The sequence below is a fragment of the Zootoca vivipara genome, chromosome 11, assembly GCF_965207765.1.
Source record: "Zootoca vivipara chromosome 11, rZooViv2.hap1.1, whole genome shotgun sequence".
NCBI classification, from domain to species: Eukaryota; Metazoa; Chordata; class Lepidosauria; order Squamata; family Lacertidae; genus Zootoca; species Zootoca vivipara.
In genome coordinates, this window is record NC_142594.1 from 47691812 (window position 1) to 47710358 (window position 18547).

At 41.9% G+C, this 18547-nt stretch overlaps 1 protein-coding gene across 2 annotated transcripts in view; it reads right to left on the reverse strand.

Moving 5' to 3' along the window:
- DPP6 (dipeptidyl peptidase like 6) overlaps positions 1-18547 on the reverse strand; it is a 493091-nt gene that overhangs the window by 31141 nt on the left and 443403 nt on the right. For both annotated transcript variants that reach the window (XM_060280914.2, XM_035129463.3), the window contains exons 9-13: positions 7650-7804; positions 6297-6394; positions 2723-2846; positions 1615-1653; positions 76-183 (exon numbers count right to left, since the gene is read on the reverse strand). In XM_060280914.2, coding sequence (XP_060136897.1) covers positions 76-183; positions 1615-1653; positions 2723-2846; positions 6297-6394; positions 7650-7804 — 524 coding nt within the window. The remainder of the gene's footprint in view (positions 1-75; positions 184-1614; positions 1654-2722; positions 2847-6296; positions 6395-7649; positions 7805-18547) is intronic.

Consider the following 18547-nt stretch of genomic DNA (forward strand, 5'->3'; position numbering starts at 1 on the left):
CCAATATTCTTGGTATATTACTTTTCACCCACACCCAAAAAAGCGTTCAGCAGCAGCAGCGGAGCTTTGTCTCACCTGCGATGAAGACATGGCAATGTGGTAAAACTCGCCTCTCCCTCCCTGAGGGATGGCTCGGACAAAGAAGAACCTCCTGCCATCTCTGGAGAAGACGGGCTCTTCATTCTGCAAATACCAAGCAGTTGCAAATGAATGCACAGATAAATATTCATGAATCTTGAAATAAACCACTCAAGACAGCAACCATGCCAGTCCCATCCTTCTGCCAGGCTCCTTCAGCTACATGTGGATTCAAACCATGTATCTTTTAGGATTGCGGCTGAAATCCAGCTCAGTGAAAATTAGGCTGTCCTTGTGCAAAACACTGTGGACATAAGTTGTAGCTTATTTCCCTCACAGAGCTGCAATTCCCAGCATGGCCCAACAACCCATCCCTCTTCCGAGGGAACTCTGGAAACCGTAGCCCCATGAGGGAAACAGGGGTTTCCAAATAACCCTCAGCATCCTTAAGAAACTACAGTGTTTGTTACACCTGAGCACATCAGTCCCACTAAACTATACCTTACCATTCACAGGTCATACCATGGAGCCCCTGACAAGAGCAGTAGTAAGGTAGCAGAGAGCTCCTTCCAGGTTCTAGGGCTATATCTTGTAAACAACATACAACTGAGCTGGCTGATCCTTAGAATCTTGAAGCCCTGCAATTCCAAAGGCTTCTGCTGTTGCTGTTCAATGAGAAGCGGCTCTGTGACTCTGATCAAGAGAAATAACCCTCAGGAGATTTTGGGCATCGCAGCACTTTGATGTTCAAATATATTATCCCTTTGCACAGTTAAAACACAAAATCACAGGCGCATACAATGGCCTACAGAGAAACAGCTAGAAGGCACTAATCGTATAGATTTCTGTTAAAAGAGTTTACAGCTTAATACTTTGTTTCTGCCAAAGGCTACCAACTAAGCTGGAACAGCTGCTCCAGACTTTGCTATCTGTCTACATGCCTTCCCCTCGCAAAACGCTGCCATTCTGAATGACTCAATGTAAACACCAATCATAATTACTCTGAACCATGGCTTTTTGCTAACCATGGTTCAGAACCAAAAGCTGTTTGACTAAGGAAACTTCTGCCCTGTTAGCCCTACCATTTTCAGGCAGGGCAGTCTATCTTCCAGTTTGAACATCTCCCTACCAGTGCCCCACATGACTTAGTGGTCTGGGGACAAGAAAGAGTTGTGCCGCACCTTAAGGGAAAAAAACAACCTTTATTATGGCATAAGCTTCATGGACTAGAGTCTACTTTCTTCTGGGCCCCCCCATGCCTGCAGCAGCCCACTCTCAAGCAGGCCTCTGCTGAAGCGTAAGCTGGCAGTCAACACTTTTTCCTACCAACTCTTGCATCTCTGTTGCTGCATCTAACACAAGCGCACAGAGTTAGCATCCCTAGGCAAAGAGTAGCTTTATTATAAAAAGGTAGGTTCCTATGTCACTATGGATCTGTGTGTTTGCATCTCTCCATTTGCCCCTTTGTGGTTCTGCTCTGTTGCTTTTTCCTGTGTGTGGAACCTTTTATTAAGGAGATGGAAAGACCACTATTACCTGTCTGTGCAGCCAGGCTACGCTCTCATCTTCATGTTTCTGAAACAAAGCAACATAATTAAAATATTATACAGTACTGTAGTTTGCATCTATTATACTTTGCTCATCAGGGCAGAAAGCTATTTGACTCAATTCCAACAGTGGCTGAGCAAGCACAGAGGAGCCCACCTGAGTATGATTTATGAGCAGACAACGTGAAAGGCCTTTGCTCTTGATTAAACAAGTGAGTGTGTTTAAAGCATGGCAGTAATCTATGTGAATAACAGTGAGAGGATAATTATTCACATTGTTCGTAAGCAACCCAGGGTTTTGCTTGGTGGAGGAACACTGAAATCCGCCCCCTTCTACCACACACATGGGCCAAGCTATGCCCCAGGCCACATATGAACACCTGTTTGAGTGCTGATCCTGTGTGTCAAATTTCACCCTGTCCCAACTTTTGTGTGGGAGATGAATAATGATGAGTAACATGGCCTACATCAGGTGGAGCTTTTGCATGGAGGTCTAAGTTGGCTCCTATATTACATCACTGCATGGGGGAGGGGGTGGTCGTATGCCACCCCTACACAACCACCCGAAAGACCTAAGTCTTCAACTGGTGGGTCTGGACCTAATAGCAGGTTGCTGGCTGATCTAAGGTAGGCTGAAACAGGAGCACTACCACCATACAAATGCATAATGAAAAATTTAAGAAATGAGTTCCAAAATGCATGTTTGAATTGAAGCTGGGCCCCGAGTCTCAGTCTCAAAAGACTGAAGAGTACTGGCTGATGGGCACACTTTTAAAAAGGGGTCCAGGGGGAATCCTGGAAATTACAGGCCAGTTAGCTTCACATCTGTCCCTGGGAAACTAGGGATTTTCCTATTCCAATTCCAACTGCATGCATCTTTTCCTTTCAATGCACACAAAATGTACCCTGGGTCACACCTTTTCAGGCTTCAAAAAATTGGTACAGACTACAAACGCCAAACGAAAAGCTACGGGTGTTCAGCTGCCTGGCATCGAAACACTGATACTACTATTGAATGTTCAATTTGTTTTAAGCTGCCCTGAGAACTTTATGTTGCATGTGGACTATACATGCTGCAGGTAAATAAAAATGAATACCTTTGTGCAGACTCCAGTTGTTGCATCACAGAGAGTTAGGATAGAAACATTCTGTGCCCTGTTCAGCCAATTTACTGCAACTTTGGTACTGGTTGCCCACTTCACCATGGTTATATAGTACTCCCTAAAAACAAATGAAGGCATGTGAGTGCTACTCTTACATGTCCTTAGGAACACAATTTCCCTTCACTGTACAGACCCAAATATTTGTTTTTGGAATGTGGACTATTAATAAACTTGATGCAGAATGAGACTACAATATGTCATGATTGTAACAAGTCAAGGATTCATTTTTGTGTTCCTCTCTTTGAACTTCGTCTGAATCCCCATACTACCTACATCATAATCAGGCCCTTGCCTGCTTATTGCTTTTTTATGTTCTCGAGGCATGCAGCGTGCCACTTCTCCCCCTTGAGCTAAGAAAGGGGTAAATGACTTGATAATGAATGAGTGTCGCAGTTGTAAGACCGACAAATCATGCAACATTATCATATTCAAGTGGAATGCACAGGTCAAAGTCATCTTTAAATTATAACACAATGACTTTTCACAGTGTGTACAGTCCATAAAATTTTTATGAGTTCATTTGTTTGCCATAAAATATGTATAAAGGAGTTGTTGCTCTCGTTGGGATTAATGTGCTGCATCGCCGGAGAAATTGCTTGCATTCTGGAAAGGATTTGCTGTGCATACAGAGAAGGAAGGACTCTGAAGGATGAAGACGATCTGATTATCCAGCAAAATAAGAAGACAGAGCACAAGCTTTCTGCTGCAGGGCAGAACAAGTGAGTTGCTCATGCCCAACATTTGGAGTTTGGGGAATATAATGGTGCACTAGAAATTAAGTATCATAAACATGTTTTCTCTCCCTCTCTTTCACATGACAGCTTGGCACCAGCATATTCTCTAGGGCACTGGTTCCCAACTGGTGGTCTGCGCACCCAGGGGGGTCTGTGGCACCATTCACATAACAAAAACTATCACAGAGGTATCAACGTTTTCAAAAGCTTGGCTTTTGAATGAGCAAAACTTAGCTAATTGAGAACCACTGCTCTAGGAAAACAGCTTGTTTTCCTTTTGTTAATAAAACTAAAATAAGCAGAGAATGGAAAACTCATTTCAACAGCGTTAAGAACATAATATAAGAACATAAGGAGAACCTGCTGGTTCAGGCAAGTGGGCCATGTAGTTCAGTATCATGTTCTCACAGGAACCACCCAGATGTCTGTGGGAAACCTGTAAGCAGGGCCTGAGCACAACAGAACTCTCCTCTCTTGCAGTTCCACCAACTAAAAACATGCTGCTTCCAACTATGGAAGTGGCCACTGATAGCAAGCTTGCACAATTTAAGAATAAATGTGAAAGTAAGACCAATTGTTGTCTCCTACACCTTCTAGTAATCCAAAGCAGCTGGAATCAGGAGGTTTTCCAACATGGTGTGATGGCTATATTTATGTCTTTTCTTGAACTTGGTGGTGATTTTTTTTTTTAAATCGAAATAGAGAGAGGCATTCAGACAATCCAAAACTGGGTCACTAAACTAAGGGTTTGATGACGTCTGCTGAGAGCCAGGGATTCCAAATCTTGCATGAGGAATATGTTGGACCAGATCGTATGGTTTGTGTAATTAGGATGGTGATGATATATTACTTTCTGGTTCAATATGATTTATTTTCAGTTGGATTAATGGTTACAGTGGATGAGACCCAGATGGCAGAGGAGTGGTTCAGAACATAGGAGAGTCCTGCTGGATCAGACCAAAGGCTTATCTAGTCTAGCATTCTGTTATCATAGTTGTTGTTGTTGTTTAGTTGTTTAGTCGTGTCCGACTCTTCATGACCCCATAGTACCAGATGCCTATAGGAAGCCCATGAGCACAATTGTGTTTCCCAGTAATTGTTATTCAAAGGCTCATGCTCCCCAATAACTGGTTGCAAATTTCAGAATTATATATTGTTCTCAGCTCAAACTGAGATTAGAGCTCATTTCAGCATATATTCTGGACCATTCTGAGGACTATGCATTTTATAAATAGTTCTAAGTCATGTCTAAATAGTTAACCTTTGAATGCCTAGGTCATCTGAGCAGACTTTAAGGTGAGCTTTGAATGTGCTAAATTAAATCTGAGACCTATAATATACTCCACAGAGTACAGATAATTAACCTTAGCAATATACTGGACACAGTAAACAGCACAAGCTCATTGATTCAACTACCCTGGAGGGTATCCAAAGCTTTTAGTTAATCAGAGGTTTTGAAGAAGATAAGCATCGTTTCCATAAGGTTACACTGACATGAAATCCCACTGCTTTCAAAAGAATGCATTTTCAAGCTAAAACTATTTAGAATCACGGCGCAAAACATTTAATCTTAAATTTCACTGTTTTAAAGTTTTTGCTGTTTGCTGCCCTAGGCTCCTTTGGAAGGGGTGGATACAAATTTAATAAATGATAACAGTAATAAAAAATAAAGGTCAGATATGGAGGTCAGAATGGAGCAAGCATTTGACGTTATGGCACAGGTGACATTAGGTATGTTAACCACCCTGGAAACGGCAATTGGACAGACATATTTTACATTTGGGGTAAGTAGGTGTGTACAGCTATACTTGCTTAATTGTATTGTGGGTCAGTATGATCCAATTCATGTTCTACTCAAAAGAGTTCAGTAGGATTTATTTCCAAGCCAAGCATGCAAAGGATTCCAACCTTTAAAAGGTAAAGGTACCCCTGACCGGACAACTCTGGGGTTGCGGTGCTCATCTCGCTTTACTGGCTGAGGGAGCTGGCATTTGTCCGCAGACAGTTTTTCTGGGTCATGTGGCCAGCATGACTAAGCCACTTCTGGTGAAACCAGAGCAGCGCATGGAAACTCTGTTTACCTTCCCACCGGAGCGGTACCTATTTATCTACTTGCACTTTGACATGCTTTCGAACCTTAGCATGGCATTATTGTGGCATAGCCTTTCCAGTTCTGGTGTAATGAGCAAAGTGATAGACTTAGCAAGGAGTTGCTGGTTCAAATCATTGCTGAGCCATAAAGCTGGCTAGCCCGCTGCAGCCTAGTCTACCTCAACAGGGTTGTTGTGAGGATCAAATGGGAAAGCCTATTCTTTGCCGAAGAGCAGGATTCAAACTGAGTATCAAATAATATTTTTTTAACAGATGCATTAAGTAGACTTAAGCTGTTTTGTCTTTAATTTACAGCCACAGTACAATCCATAGGCATGGAGTGTTATCAGCTGGATTTTCATTTTAAAATAACCCTTCTGAGACCCCTGGACTGATCTGTGCCAACAAGCAGATGTTTTAATGGCCTCAGCAGGCTAGTAATTTCTTTTCAGTCTAGCAATTTTTGCAATGGTAGCTAGAGGGGCCATGAAAAATCTGCATAGCCCAAGCCTCTCTGTCATCAAAGCAGATAAGAGCTTGAGTCTTGAGCTCTTAAGACAAGGAGAGAGGAGGGGAATGACAGCGGAATTAGAAACAATAATAACGGACAAAGGAGGTTTAATCGAAGGAGTGGTAGGTAACAACTCAAGGCCTTTGCCACAAGTAGCTAGTACAGCACAAACCTCATTCTTGGATCATCAGGAGGAGTCATTTCCAAATCATGAGTGGGCCCATTCAAACCAATGACATGTAAGGAAATGCTCGGATTTTCTGTTCCAACCTAGAAGACAAAAGAAGATAGAATGATAAAAAAGTGTTTAATAAATGACTTATTCTGTTTATAAGTAAGAAGGTAAATGAGGATTTTGGTTCTGGATTTGGCAAACTTCAGAACCTGACTAAGGATTAGAAAAATAGAGAGAATGCAGATGTAGCTCAGAAATGTCACGCTACCTATAGCTCTGAAATTGTTCCCCGGTGATTATTATATTTTTAAAATACAAAGCCATTATGGTTGCTTCAGAAGGGAAAAATCCCCATGCAAAGTAGCCAGAGTGGAAAAAAAACAGCTGACAAATAAAAGGTGAAACAGCCCTCTCACCACCCCAGCCCCTCTACCCCTTCTGCTCAACTGAAAGCCACAGAATGGCTTTGCAGGGAAAACAATCTATGAACTATATATGGTCATGCAATTGGATCTCGAGGTGATTAGGACAGTGGTTAAAGATGCCTTGTATTTAATCACTAGGCAAGTAGTCATTGGTGAGCAGGAACAAGGGGCTGGTGAGAGCATGGAATCCCATGCAGGCAAGTGAGCAGGCATATAAAGAGGCATAGCTGCCAAGTCTCCCGTTTTCCCCGGGAAACCCCCGTTTTTACTTACCTTTCCCCGGTGGTCCCCCGTATCACTTCGTCTCCCATTTTTCTCCGTTATTTTCTCCTGCCGGCGGCCATTTTTTTTCTTTCTGATTTGCCCTTCTATGGGCACAAAAAATGGCTACCGGCGGCTTCAAAAGTTGCATCTACGCATGACCGGAAGTGCGTAGATGCGACTTCCGGTGTCGGCAGCGGCCATTTTGGTGCCCATAGATGGGCGGGGCGACACCAGAAGTTGCGTCAACGCACTTCCGGTCATGCGTAGAAGCTACTTTTGAAGCCGGCGGTGGCCATTTTGGGTGCCCATAGAAGGGCAAAGCGACACCGGAAGTTACGTCGATGCAACGTCCGGTGTCACACGGCTGCCGGTCCCGGATTCTGCAATCCGGGACTTGGACGGTAAGTCATGTGCCATAAATATGGGGTGTGGATATGAGCTCAACACAGAAATATAGTGCTTTAACCTTTCTCTGGCAGCTCTCAGCAGGCTAGTAATTTCTTTTCAGGCTAGTAATTTTTGAAACTTGTTTACTAGGATGAATTAAAGTATTCCATGTAAAGCTAATGGGCTTTTCTGGTTACGTTCCTACATGTTCTTGTATTTTAACCGGGTGGAAGTAAAAAGATACAGGTGTTAAGAGAGATCAAATCCATCTTACCTTTGGGTAATGATAGGTTTCCACTTTAGGGTAGAGGCTGCCTGTGAACATAGGTATTTCCATAATGGGGACTCTGGAGTCATTGATAGTTGCATAGGCTAATCTCGTGCCATCGGGGGACCACCAGTGTGCAATATGGGTCTTCAGGATCTCCTCTACGTAAATAAAAAAAGGAGGAAAGAAGACCATGAGATCCAAAAAATTTGTTAGCGTGGGAACTTAAGGGCGGAGAGCTCTATGTGCACCACATCACAGAGAGGAAAATTGTTTTGGAAGAGGTCCTTTCTAATGCTGTGATCCAATGGTCACTTATCTGACAGTAAGCCCCATTGAACATAGTAGAAGTAAATATTAGGGCTGTGCACTGGATCCAGATGTATCCTGGCTCAGTTTGGCCTGGGATTTGGTCAAATTGGGTTAAGGTTGCCCCAGATCATTCTGGGAAGGATTGGGTCCACCTGAAGGGAGGGGGAGCCTGGCAGTAAGAAGAAGGCACAGAAGGAGACTCATAGGAAGTCTGCATGCATCTCCTTCTTCCCCCTTCACAACCGCATGTTTAAACATTAATATTAGAGTTTAAAATCCCATGTGGTTGGCAGTGGGGAAAGGAGAGGCACAACTTCTCTCAGTCCCTAGATCAGATTGGGGGAGGGGGGCTCATGCAAAACCCTACTAAATAAGCAATTTTGATATAACCAGTCCTCCATCCTGGGATAATGCCTACATAGTGTTAGCTTCTATTCTGCAAGAAAAACATTGGGCACGGAATATATCATTGGCTCGTTTTCATTTTATTCTTTGACTTTCTCTTTTAATTCATTTGTTAAAGCTTTTTATAATCAGGCACGGCTCAGCAATTAAATGCCTGATAGGAATACAACGAGAGGGCTGGCAAGTCCTTGACACTTCAGCATTAATCAGGAATTACTTTATTCTGCAAACATCTTTCTCAGATCTCTCAAGCTTAATGAAGCACTTCAAGAGACGATCATGTGAGATCCCAATGCAGGCTTCTGGAGGACATTTTCACATGAGAATTTTACTGCTTAGATTTTTGTGGACACTGAAGCGTGGTGGATCTTTATGAAAAGGGGACGCCTCGCGTGAGCAATTTCAGACGAGTCATGCCACCTTGCAGAAATTACAAACATAAAAAGGACCTGCCAAAATAGCAATATTGTGGAAGCATCTTTGTGACTGTATATATGTATGATCAGGACCAAACCAATACATTTCAGCACCTTAGGCAAACCACAAAATGGCAGCCTCCCCCTCCCCACCAGGGAAGAAAGGGTGAGTGAAGATCTACATAAGGAACAAGGAGGGGACTAAAGAGCTACATCAGGATCTGTTGCCGCTGTGGATCCTGCCGCCCGAGGCAACTGCCTCACCTTGCCTCATGGGTGTGCTGGCTCTGTGTATGATGAACTTTGCAGGCAACAGCCTGCTTAATCAAATGCATAAAGCATGCTCAGAAAATTGTGAATGGGTGTGTGTGTCTGCAGTACAGTGCAATATAAATCAAGTCAACAAGACCATGGGAACAGCCACTTGCCCATTTTGCAGTATTCAGAATGACCACATAATTTTATACCAGGGAAGGACTGTAGCTCAATGGTGCAGCATCTGCTTTGCGTGCAGAAGGTCTCAGGTACAATCCCCAGCATCTCCAGGTGAGTCAGAACATTTGGTCCATTTACTCTAGTATTTTTCTGGTAGTGTGGGTGGAGGAGGACTAGACCCGTGACCTTATGAATTCAAAGCATCACCTCTACCATGGGCCTGTGGACTGTCCAAGACTGTGCAGCACAGACCTAGATGCTATGCTGGTTTCAGTGGGGGACCTGCATGCAGAACTAGAATGTGGCTTCTTTCTCTCTGCTCCATGGCAGACCCAGTGGTTTGCAATGGTCCAGTCTTGAAGTTACCAGAGCATGGAGTACAGTGGCTATGTCAGCTCTGTACCAAAGGAGCAGGAGCAGGAGAAGCAACTGGAACTAGAAATAGGCATATCTACTCACTACTGAACCTTTGGTGATAATGCTAAATCCAAGCTACAGACCTGCTCTTACCAAGGGAGCACAACTTTGTCCAGAGCAAGTTGCCTGCCAGCCTCTTAGACCCAAGAGCTCAGAGCACACAACAGCTCTGTCTTGTTCAAACTCATTTTATTCTGTCACTGTCTGCCTCCAAAAGTCCTACCTGCTTTGATGACTTACCAGCCTAATGGCACATTCTGAGCTCCGCTACCAATTTACAGACTGCCTATCCCTTTTGTTAGTATTTTCCAGCTATTTGTTTTCCTCGGAACACAGCACAAAAACTTTATGCAGAATGCCCTACTGTATAAAACAAACCTGCAGCACAAAGATAAACTCCAAGGCACTCACAACATTCAATGAATCAACGAAAAATGCATTTCAGCTAAGAAAAAGGTTGTGGATGGATCCTATCATTCAACCTGTAGGCTTGCCTTTACAAGGAGGACATACTTTTCCAGTAAAAAGAAGAGAAGCAATTAGCTTTTGAAACATCAAGGACATGCCTCTGAAGAACAGGGGCAATTGCAAAGTGACTGCAGAGAGTAAGAATAAGGAGACTGTTAAGTGCTCCACACTTTCAGGAAGTGGGGAAAGTTTAGGCTCATCCCTATAGTGTTTCATTTCCATTGTATGAAAGAAAGAGTACTGAAGATGGATGGTGCTTTTGTAATATCTGCTCTACCTACGAACATGTCAGCAGAGGGCAGTGCAAGAAATAAAAGGCAGGCGGGAAACCACAGGCCTGCATCAGGTTACAAAACAGCAGGGTGGACTCCTGCAGGCAGGCATCTCCCAGGCTGCTTCCAGTCCAGCTGATTCCAGCTTAAACCCTCTCAGCACTCTCTGCCTCTGTCAGTGTCCAAATTAAAAACTGGAACAACTAATAGCTGTCTATCACATTCACAAGGCTAGAGAGAAAGAGGCCAGGAGGCTGACGACAACGTTGCACCCAAAATCATTTAGTTACAGGTCCATTTATATTAATGGAGAAAGCCGAGCTCATAACATCGTACTTGAGTCCTGAAACGTTACATCTTTCCTGTTTGTGTCACTCTACTATAGGTCCTATACAAAAACAAACAAACAAACAAACAAAAACAGCCCAAAAGCAACGCTGCAGTGTCTGGGCGTGTCAGGCTATTGGCATATCACACTGGTCTACATTGATTTTGCATGTGATCATTCATATGTTATATGTTTATATCAAACCGATTTTTTTTTAAAAACAAGCAAACAGAAATGTTTTATATATTTAAAAATGCATTTTATCACAAATAGCATATTTAAAATATACATTTCAGCTTCATGCACACATTTATCCTAACAAAGAAATTCCGCAATGCATTTTGGCACATCTTTGAGTCAAATTCTGCATTCTAAAATCCGGAAGAAATCTGAAGGAGAATTACATTCTAATGAAGATATTATTCCAGGAAATGCGAATTCACTTAAAACTGGAGATAGAATGACATTATTCTCCAATCCTAGTCTGCATCGCTCTCTGTTCTGCCCTGTGTTTGTCTCATGCAACGCTGTTTCCATTTGGCTGCAACTTGTCTACTGCCCCAAAACTACATTATTTGTCCCATTGTTTGCTGCGGCAAAACAATGGAGCTTATGTAATTAATTACACAAATTACATTGCCATTACATTTCCCCTCCCCCATTCACTTCAGTGCAAATGGAAGAAAACGTAATCAATTATGTATCATTTGCAGACTGAAAGCAGCAGCAGCAGCAGCAGCAGCAACAACAACAACAACAGGAAATGCAAATATTGATTGTCTTGACTTCCATTTTGGACAGAGGACAAATAAGCAAACGCCAGCAATTTCTGCTCCTGTTTTCATTGGAATCCTCCAACATCCCTAGCTGAATAAGGTTTTGTTGTACTGCTACAGAACCAGGCAGGACTGCTTGAGAGGGACCACTGTCTCTAGTATCGGGTTGCTTGTCTTTGGTTGCCTAGCATCAAAATGCCTTAAGGCGAGCTCAGAGCTTGACCATTTCATTAAATCAGCAAGAATGCAAGGCAATAGAATCCATAGAGGCAGATCCCAAGGGTTAAACCACTTTGTGTTGAGTACAGGATGAAATTCCATTTTCTATTGACAAGTCCAGTTGATTTCAATTTGTTGCCATTACAACAAAATTAGCTTCCCTTCCACATCAACACTGCTATTGGAGCGTCTCTCATTACTATTGCTGCTACATGCCAACTAATCGAACAAAGTGTTGTTGCTGTTGTTTGCCTGGCTCTGTTATGTTGTGAGAGGAGTGAAACAGGGAAGGATCATTCCTCACCACTCAAGACTAAAAGTCAGGACAAAAACTCTGCAGATTCTACTGAAAATATCCTTATATACAAATGTAGCAACAAAATAAAGCAACTTCTGAAGACAATGAGAAGCTATTACAATAAACCAGCTTCTAAACAACATAATAATGTACAGTGGCACCTCGGGTTACAGGCGCTTCAGGTTACAGACTCCATTAACCCAGAATGAATATTGTACAATGGTACCTCGGGTTAAGAACTTTGCTTCAGGATGAGAACAGAAATTGTGTGGTGGCGGCAGCGGGAGGCCCCATTAGCTAAAGTGGTACCTCAGGTTAAGAACAGTTTCAGGTTAAGAACGGACCTCCGGAACCAATTAAGTTCTTAACCTGAGGTACCACTGTACAATTTTCATTGTAAGATGGAGGAAAATGACATAGCAGGCCATAAATAAATAAATAAATAAATAAATAAATAAATAAATAAATAAATGCAAATAAATAAATAGCCTGTTAGAAACAATACTATCAGTTGCCAAACATGTAGTAGCGCATCTTTAACGGCAAAGTAACTACTTCAGAGGGGAGCCAGAGTTCCAGGATTGTTCACATAACAACAACATCAATTTTATTATTTGTACCCTGTCCATCTGACTGGGCTGCCCCAATCACTCTGGGCAGCTTCCAACAGAAAACATAATAAAACATCAAACATTTAAAATTCCCCTACACAGGGCTGCCTTCAGATGTTTTCTAAAAGTTGTATAGTTGTTTTTCTGTTTGACATCTGGTGGGAGGGTGTTCCAGGGGAAGGGAGCCACCACCGAAAAGGCCCTCTGCCTGGTCCCTGTAACCTCATTTCTCGCAATGAGAGAACTGCTAGGCGGCCTTGGAGCTGGACCTCAGTGTCCAGGGGGAATGATGGGGGTGAAGACACTCCTTCAGGTATACAGGGCAGTTCAGGACATCTGTAACAGACTATATACGGCAACTGAGAACACTGTATTTGCAATAGGCTATGCCATTTTTTACAGTGAAGGTTGCTCCTAGAGTGAAAATGGGGCACTACTGCACCAAACTCAGTCTGCCCTCTGCCAGCCAGAACCAGCCTGCCTTACAACCAGACCTAGAGGTAGCAATGCCTATCAGTTTCCATCTCACCGTTGCCCCTTGCTCAGCAGTGAGGAAGATGAGGCTGGGCACAAAACTAGAATTATTTGGCTCTGTCTGTCCTTGCCTCTGGTGCTATTGTTGGTCTCCCTGCCTTCCATCCTACCAATCCCACCAGCCACTGCTGGTGTCTTACAATGTCTCTTGAAATGTTGTGATGTTTAGAAGCTAGTTCATCTTGATTTTTTTGCAACTGAAAGCATTGCTTGAGCAATCTCATCAATTAATTGGTTAAACTTTGAAGCCTTTGTGCTTATCAAGTCAAAATGGGTTGGGCAATAGCTTTTCTATGCCTCTGATTCTGAGACAGAATAGGAGGAGCCAGGATTGCCCTTATACTTGCATGCTGCAGAATAAGTAGCATGCTCTAAACTGGAGCAGGAGAGAACCAGAAGACAGATGGAACAGAAAATGACTCTAAGGTCTGGTAATGAAACAGCACAACTGTGACAAGGTTAGCTTGACATTTGCAGCCCACTCTTTCCTTCTGCTCGAGTAAATAAAGAGTTGTGCAGTCTATGATGCTATGTTTGTCATGTTTTCAATTCGGGGGGGGGGGCAGGACATAATGGCTTCTGCAAAAGGAAACCCTGAGCCACTGTCTTTCAAAACCATTAGCAAGGATGTGGACAATCTAATGGCTATTATGCATGGACTTCCAAAGAATGTTTGACCATTAGTCCCTCTCTAATCTTAATAGTTGCTGGAGAATACACCAGCACTCCATGGAGATTAGCAACTGGTTAAACATCAGGGAAGAAGTAAACATGGTTCTCATAATGGAGGGAAGTAAGCAGTGAGCCCCCTCCCCACCCAATGAATAATCTGGAGGTAATGCCTGCAGATGAGACCAAAATAATTAGGATGGCAAAAACCCAGATGGACTGCAGCCTGCTTGGAATTTATTTCCCCCAGCATCCTTAGTAATGTAGCATCATCCACAAACATGGACTCACCACTGCTGGAAAATTGTGGAAATGGGCAACGAAATGGCACTTGAGATTATTTTGGTCTGTCTGGCCACTGTTGTAGCCAGAAAAGCTGGACTTGATGGATCCTTGGACTGATATAGCTGGGCTCTTATCAAGCACTCCTATATTTTGCAAGCAAAAGAACTTGGGTTCAGTCCCTGGTACCTCAAGTTAAAAGGATATCCAGCAGCAGGCTAAGGAAAGACCTTGGAGAACCATGGTTACGAAAGGGGATTAGAGCAATTTGTGGAGGATTAGGCTATCAATGGCTGCTACTCATAGTAGCTACATATTACCAGCAGGATCATAGGCACCATGCCTCTGGATATCACTTCCTGGAGAACAGCAGCAGGATAATACTGCTGTGCTCATGTCCAGCCTGTGGGCTTGCCAAAGACATCAGGTTGGCCTAGAATGGCTGGACTAGATTGGCTTGATCCAGCAGGTCTCATCTTATGTTCACAGCCAAACATCTGGTCAAGCATAAGGCAACTTCAAAAGTTTGTTGAACAGCTGATATGCAATGCCATGGTGTGTCACTCAAGACTTGCAGATAAATCTGCAACCAGCACAAACGCTTGTAAGTATTTGCATACTTTGCATTGCTGATTTTTAAAACAATGCTTAATTTCCTCTGAGGGTACAAATATTTTTGTTGATGGCTTTTCTTTAACAGCCGACTATCTCACCACCAAGTGGTAGCAATCAGAAAACTTGAAATGAGAGAGCTTAATTGGATGGTGAAGTAAATGCCAAATGAGTTTTAAGGCTGCATGCTGGCAAAATAAAAAAAGACCATTCAGGGTTCTACACATTTGGACTGATGTAAAGTTTTCCATTTCCCTGGTTGCTCCTTTAGAACTGCAGGGTGGGATTGCTGTGTTTGGTAACATGGTTCAATTGAGAAATACATGCTCTATATAGGAACATAAAGAGCATGCTAATATATTTACTTATACATAAAGACAGCAGTGGCAAAGTATTGGAAGAGCGAGCATATTCCATCAAGAGAGGAATAGCAACTAAAACTCTGCGAGTACTTGGAACTCACAAAAATGACAGAATCAATAAGAAATAAGTCAGCAGATAATGTTAAAAAAGAGTGCTTCAGTAATTACTTGATGAAACAAGGTTCTACCTCTAAGATGTGGTTGTGTTTGGAATAATTCTGTTCATAGAGATACATCGCTCTCTCATACCAAGATGAGGAGAAAATATTAAATACAGGGGAGAAAATTAAATCAAAATGAACTGTTATGAGGTAGATGGAAGTCCACAACAATTAAAACATGCAAAGAGATTCAATATCCATATGGAAAGGTATCATATATGAGAAATATTACTATAGGGCTAAATCACATTGAATAGTACTGAATGGAAGAATCTTATATTGTTTTTGTCATTGTTTTTGTTTTGTCTTTTTTCTGTTTGTTTCTTTTTTCTCTTTTATATGTAGAGATGTGGTCTAAACCACAGAGCCTAGGGCTTGCTGATCAGAAGGTCGGTGGTTCGAATCCCCGCGACGGGGTGAGCTCCCATTGCTCAGTCCCTGCTCCTGCCTACCTAGCAGTTTGAAAGCATGTCAAAGTGCAAGTAGATAAATAGGTACCGCTCTGGCGGGAATGTAAACGGCATTTCCGTGACCTGCTCTGGTTCTCCAGAAGTGGCTTAGTCATGCTGGCCACATGAGCCAGAAGCTGTACGCTGGCTCCCACGGCCAGTAAACTGAGATGAGCGCCGCAACCCCAGAGTTGTCCACAACTGGACTTAACAGTCAGGGGTCCCTTTTCCTTCACCTTTAAGGTTATTAAGTCTGATATTATTTGATTTATGTAGTGGTTATTAATGCATGTGTCTGTTACCTATGTATTTATTTGTATATTTGAAATAAAAAATATTGCAAAAAAAGCTGTCAAGTGCTTTAAAAATGTGAAAGGTGAGAGAATCTGTGTGCCTGTTCGTAATGTACATCTGTACCGTAGGGGATGGCTGTAAGGTTTAGAGAAGGCAGTCATCTTCTGTTTCAACTTTTAAATCCCTTTTGAAAACTTTTCTATTCTGCCAGGCCTGTTCCAGCAATTAAGATTTTAACTTTTTTCTAATTTTTAACTGATTTTAACTTTTCAATGCCTGATTTTAACTTTTCAATGCCTGATTTTAACTTTTCAATGCCTGATTTTAACTTTTTAATATGTTCTTTACTATTTGGTTTTATGTTCTTTTGTTGTAAACCACTTTGCTATTTTTTTAATGAAATAGCGGTGTATGAATATTTTAATTTTTTTAAATAAATGATATGTGTGAAGCAATTATAAAAGTGCAATATGAATGCTCATTATAGTTACTGTATTGTTTTGTAACTCATGGCAACAGTTGTTTTTTTTTTTTTTTTTTTTTTTTTTTTTATTATAGAAAACTTTATTATATACAGTCAATACCATAAAATGAGTAATACATCTAATAGTTACATTGTTCTTATTCCGTTCTCACCCGATTATATCCCCTCAAATCCCTCCCCCCCCCTAACCCACCCGTTGACTTCACAACCGTTTCTAAACTCATCCCACTATTCCTTTTGGTTGTTCTGCATACCTTACTTTACGGTTTTGTGATGTTACATAATTTCATTTAAATTTTCTTTATATCCTTGTTTGCTAGCTTTATTTATTAAAGAGCCCTTTAAATATCCAAAAAAATTTGTGGAATTTCTAACTTTTTTTGCAAATAATTTAGAAATGGTTTCCAATTACTTTTGGATTCTTTGTTTTTTTTACTACTGATTTCATCGTGTTTTATCGCCAAATTATAATAGTTAAGAAGTTTTCCTTGCCATTCTTCTTTGCTGGGGGCGCTTGTGGTTTTCCAGTTTTTTGCAATTAGTATTCTCGCAGCGGCTACCGCATAGCTGACACAGCATCTATCACTGGGTTTGATATCATTGGGCATCATCCCCAAAAGGAATAGTTTCGGGCATTTCTTAAATGAGTACTTCAACATTTTCTTTAATTCCTTATAAATCGAATCCCAATAACAGTTGTTATTATTATCATCTCACTTTATAGATAAAGCCATGCAGTGTTTGCAAGAAACCCAGGATCTGAACCCAGATCCAAGTCTAAGATTATAATCCAGGGCCACCCTAGCAATCACTGCTGGTTTGCAACAGCCAAGGACCTGTGAATTATTCCAGGGGATTATATATTTGGAATCTCAGCTTTGAATTGGTTATGCACCACTTGTCTTCAACTTCCATGTCTTTTCTTCTTAATATCATTTGATGCGAGGCTTTCATTAACCTCCTTGCAGCAAGATCATGCTATCAGACTCCCCACTCCCCATCTGCCATTGAAAAGGATCAATAGTGTTCTCTTACAAAGAGAAGAAAAACAACCATGTTTCCCTTCAACCTGCACAGTTTCTAGTCTCACTGCAATTTTCTTCCAGCGTGAACTGCCACTCAGATTTGATGTAGTGTATGATATATTTATTACAGATAATCTTTGGGTTCTGTAATGGCTAGGTCATGCATTTCAACAGTGCTGAATGGCAGCTCACATGGAGAGGCAATAGACATTTATTAACTCTACATTTCAATACACGGGTGAATGCAGACCAGTAGTTTTTCTGCAATCTAGTTCTGACACCTACAGGAGTACAGTTCAGGATATTCTTGTTTCTTTTCTGCATTATTATTAATAATATTGAAACACCTGTATGTCATAAAATGGTATAAGCTTTTTTATTTTATTTAGCAAATATAACTAAAAGGGAGGGAAGGGGGGGAAGAGACAAAATCTTTGCTAGCTGATACTAACAATACAAATATTCTATCAACCCCAATTTAAAGGTATGGATAAATATATGCAGTCTCTATGTCCAAACAGGTATCTAAGCAAGGTTGACAATGATAGGCCATGCATTCAAACATACCAAAGGGCAATGGGATCTTCAGAGTAGTGGATAGAGTTGGTATTTATCCTTCCAGCCTCACAGTATGTCTCTCAACCACCATAAGGGCTCAAGGTACAAGCTTTTCTGCAGTTTCTCTGCACCAAAGAGGTAAGTAGTTTCTGTCTTCTTTGCCATTGTTCTGCACTCCAACAACAAGAGCCTTTTCACTTTAAGAAATAGACTGGGTCAAAGGGTTGTTTTCATGGCCCAATTCCTTCAATCAGAAGGTAAAACCTGGCTATTTCAGAACCCCAGCCAAGTGAGGCGTATAGGGTTGGCTCGTGGGGCTGAAGGCAAGAAACTGGCTGCTTGGGCTGCCACCTGACAGCACAAAAGAGGAGCCCAATGGGGTGGTTTCTTTTAGCCCAGATGACTTGCTCTGCCATGATGCCTTCAACTCTCTTAAAAATTCTGCCTGACACCAGCCCATATCCCATAGATTACTCCTAGCAAAGCGGGCCGTAGGTTAATTCCAGAAGGCACAGTG